The 4016-nt window shown below is 34.3% G+C and overlaps 1 protein-coding gene across 1 annotated transcript; it reads right to left on the reverse strand.

Annotated features, from left to right (window-relative positions):
* Positions 1 to 1821: 1821 nt before the first annotated feature.
* LOC128230782 (uncharacterized) lies at positions 1822 to 2970 on the reverse strand. The gene has a single exon (XM_052943222.1). It carries the CDS (start codon positions 2968 to 2970, stop codon positions 1858 to 1860), a length of 1113 nt encoding a protein of 370 aa, XP_052799182.1. The 3' UTR covers positions 1822 to 1857.
* Positions 2971 to 4016: the final 1046 nt, after the last annotated feature.

Here is a 4016-nt window from a genome sequence, read left to right on the forward strand (position 1 = left end):
AATATTTAATGATTGGTGAGTGCAAAAATATTTACTGTGATCGTCTTATAAGGCAGAAACCCCGTGTTTTCTGCACCTTTCTTTCAAATTAAACTCAGTATCTTACATAAGAACCATTGTTTTCGATATAAATTCTCCCCCTTTAGTATACTAAAACAATTGTATTAATTGTAAAAACAATATTTGGGAGAAAGAGTGCATCTTTAACCGTAAAACCTGGTGATCCATTATAACTTTGGTATCATTTGAAATGATTGTAGTTGCTAAGTACATTTCCCTAACTACACCATACATAAAGGTATTGTGGTTCATATTAACACCATTTCGCATTTTTCAAAGGCCAAAATATAACAAATTAATACTATTTCGCATTTTTCCAAGGCCAAAATATAACATATTAATACCATTTCGCATTTTTCCAAGGCCAAAATATGACATTTTAATACTATTTTTTAGCATTTTTCCAAGGCAATAATGTGACATTTTAATACTATTTCGCATTTTTCCAAGGCCAAAATATGACATTTTGATACTATTTCGCATTTTTCCAAGGACAAAATATAACATATTAATACTATTTCGCATTTTTACAAGGCCAAAATATGACTGTTAATACTATTTTTTAGCATTTTTCCAAGGCAATAATGTGACATTTTAATACTATTTCGCATTTTTCCAAGGCCAAAATATGACATTTTAATACTATTTCGCATTTTTCCAAGGCCAAAATATAACATATTAATACTATTTCGCATTTTTACAAGGCCAAAATATGACGGTTAATACTATTTTTTAGCATTTTTTCAAGGCAATAATGTGACATTTTAATACTATTTCGCATTTTTCCAAGGCCAAAATATGACATTTTAATAATATTTCGCATTTTTCCAAGGCCAAAATATGACATATAAATACTATTTCACATTTTTCCAAGGCCAAACTATGACATATTAATACTATTTCGCATTTTTTCAAGGCCAAAATGTGACATATTTATACTTTTTCGCATTTTTCAAAAGCCAAAATATGACATATCAATACCATCTCACATTTTTCCAAGGCCAAAATGTGACATATTAAACTATATCGCATTTTTTCAAGGCCATAATGTGACATATCAATTCTATTTCGCATTTATCCACGGTCAAAATATGACGTATTAATTGCAACCTGATTTTTACATTGTTTTTCTCTACATATGAAACTCTTTCAAATTGTACAAAAAATAGTATATGGATCATCTCAGGTATCTAAAATTTACAAAAAAAAAAAAAATACCGACAGCCAATCATATACAACAAAGTTGTCCACAAGTTATCTTTAGGCTAGTTTTCACATTTAAATGATTTGATTGGCTAAAAGTGGTGTAGTATTTCTGTGGATAAATATTGACAAATCGATAAACATTTTGGCTTCCTTTACCGGAACCAACGAATTTACCAGTTTTGTTCTACAATTGACTGCTAATAGCTGCACTCGCAAAGATTTACAACTTGATTTTTACTTTTTGTCTTGGAATGAGCCAACTTTTGCGTAACAATCTGAAACCAGTGGTATAAGACTACTGACAAAAGATCGGATCGCAATTTTTCATATTTCCGTTCAAAACTTAATGTTTTATAGCTAAAAGCTTTATTAAAACTTTAAGTAAGATGTATTAAACAATAATTTTAAACATAAATATGAAAACCTGCGATCTGATGTTGTGTCAGCAGTCTTATATCACTATTTTCTATGCATTTTCGTAAATAAATGGCTCGGTGCAAGACAAAAACCACAAAAAAGTTGTCAAAACGTTCAATCTGTGAGAGTGCAGCTTTAAACCGATTTACAAAGATATATCCGACGGCATTTTCTCTATATATAGCCAAATACATTATATATATCTTCCAAAGTCTTTGCTTTTTGAATTACGTTTTTCTTTTTATTATACAAGAACAAATGATCGACAACTCCTCTCCCATAGGCAGCCATGAATCCAAGGTTGCTGTGTGTGAGAATTAAGGTGTCACAACCAGCCAGAATGTATTGCTCCAAGATAGCTGTAAAATATCCTTCACACGCTGTATCCATTTGCATATTTCCTAGTTTATCAACGTGCACAATTTTTCTTTTAAGAGTTATTACGTTCTTAAAAGTCAAATAACTATTGTTCTTAACTTCATCTGCGTCTGTTGCAATATAAATCACATTTTCATGGGTATCGTATTTTTCTAGGAATGCAAATATGATTGAAACATTTGGATTCCTTTTATCTGATTTCGAATCGAGGGGTATTGAAGGGTTCCTTCCTGTTCTTATATGCGCACAAACAAGATGACGGCCCTGCCTTTGGTTTCTGTTAAATGCATTGATTTCTGTGTCCAGTCTATGGCTTGGTTTAAACAATGATTCCAAAACAACTTTGATTGCTTCTTCGTTCGTGATATCAGTAAACAAATTCATAGCTTTTGTAACATCATGCTGTCGTATTCCAGGAAAGGATAACCAGTTCAGCATAATGAACACTACTGTATTATTCCACTGTCGAAAATCCTGTTTTGAAATCTTAGTTCTAAATGTGTGATCGCGTAATAAATGAAGAGAAATTGAATCAACGGCTGGGACACTTAGAGCATAGTCTTTACAAGTCGTCCAGTCATATAAACTGGGTCTCAAAATCGTCTCCAGCTTACATGGATAACTTACATCAATAATGAAGGTTCTCTTTGTAAGTAAAGCAAGTAGAAATGCGGTAATGATTCCTTTCTGTCGGTCGCCGATTCCCCCGCAAAGCTTGCCTGCGTTGCAGCGGTAAATAATGTACCTTCTGTTTGAACAATGTTCCACATGACTTTGATCATGAACATATTGGACAATGCTTTTATAAAAGGTAGTATTGTGCAATGCATTTGGTGCAATAAGATTTTCTTTAGAGGGTTTCATGGTGAATTCGGTGTCACTTTCGACTGGAATGGAGTTGATGAGCATGATACTCCGCGGTGAAGAATTGGGCGAGAAGATCCAAAAAGCAAAACACATCATCTGAAAAAAATGCTGATGCATTACAATGCTTATATGGCAAGGTTTTCGTAAGGTTTTTTATTCAACATGTTCAATATCTCAATATTTGTTTTTTATGTATCAAACAAATCCTACACATATTTTGTCTTTATAAATGACTTGCAGTTCCATTAATACGATATCTCTGTAGGTTCCTGGAAACCTTAACAATAATCAGGACCCTGTTTGAAGGCGCAACGGTCAAGGTTTCAAAACACTTAGCGCAACAAGACACAACATCTTATAAAAGTTTCAAATTTTGCCATTAGTTAAAGAGCAATTGCCATCAGTGTGTGTATACCACGTGATGAATTACGTCACAAGTCCTACGTTGGATGGGAACGTTTTGCTGTTAATGAAGACTTTAAACAAAGATATCTTTTTCTTTTTCTTTGCCATTTTGAATGAAACAAATTGCAATCTATGCCGCTTAACGAGCCCCACCTTCGTTTTATTACCGGAGTTTGATAAGTGATAGGTTTCCTCAAACACTTCTACAAACCTGTTTCCAAAATAATGTTTTGAAAGAGCCCATCAGGCGGCGGTTTTGTGAAAAGGTTTTTCAAAGTGTTTTGAGAAACTAAACTCTCAATCAAACTCTGGTAAAAGACCAAAGGTGGGGCTTCGAAAGCGGCGTAGACTTAATGTTTCATAACAAATTTGAGGAATTAAAGAAATACGAGCTATCGTTTATATATTTGCGTGACAATCGTCGTAGTCTTCGGTGGTTGCGTCCAAGAACTTTAACATTGGCCTTAGCTCAAAGACATGCACAAATACCTCAGTGAACATAGTTCCAGTGGCATTACGCACATGTGTAGCAAATCTCATAGCCGCAGTGGTAAGCGCACTCACTTCTCACCAAGGCTACCCTGGTTCGATTCTCGGCCTGGGCGCATGTGAGTTTGGTTAGTAGTCACCAAGCCGGACAAGTGGGGTTTCTCCGGGTACTCCGGTTTCCCCTACAACACATG

This window comes from Mya arenaria, chromosome 4 (genome assembly GCF_026914265.1).
Source record: "Mya arenaria isolate MELC-2E11 chromosome 4, ASM2691426v1".
In the NCBI taxonomy this organism is placed as follows: Eukaryota; Metazoa; Mollusca; class Bivalvia; order Myida; family Myidae; genus Mya; species Mya arenaria.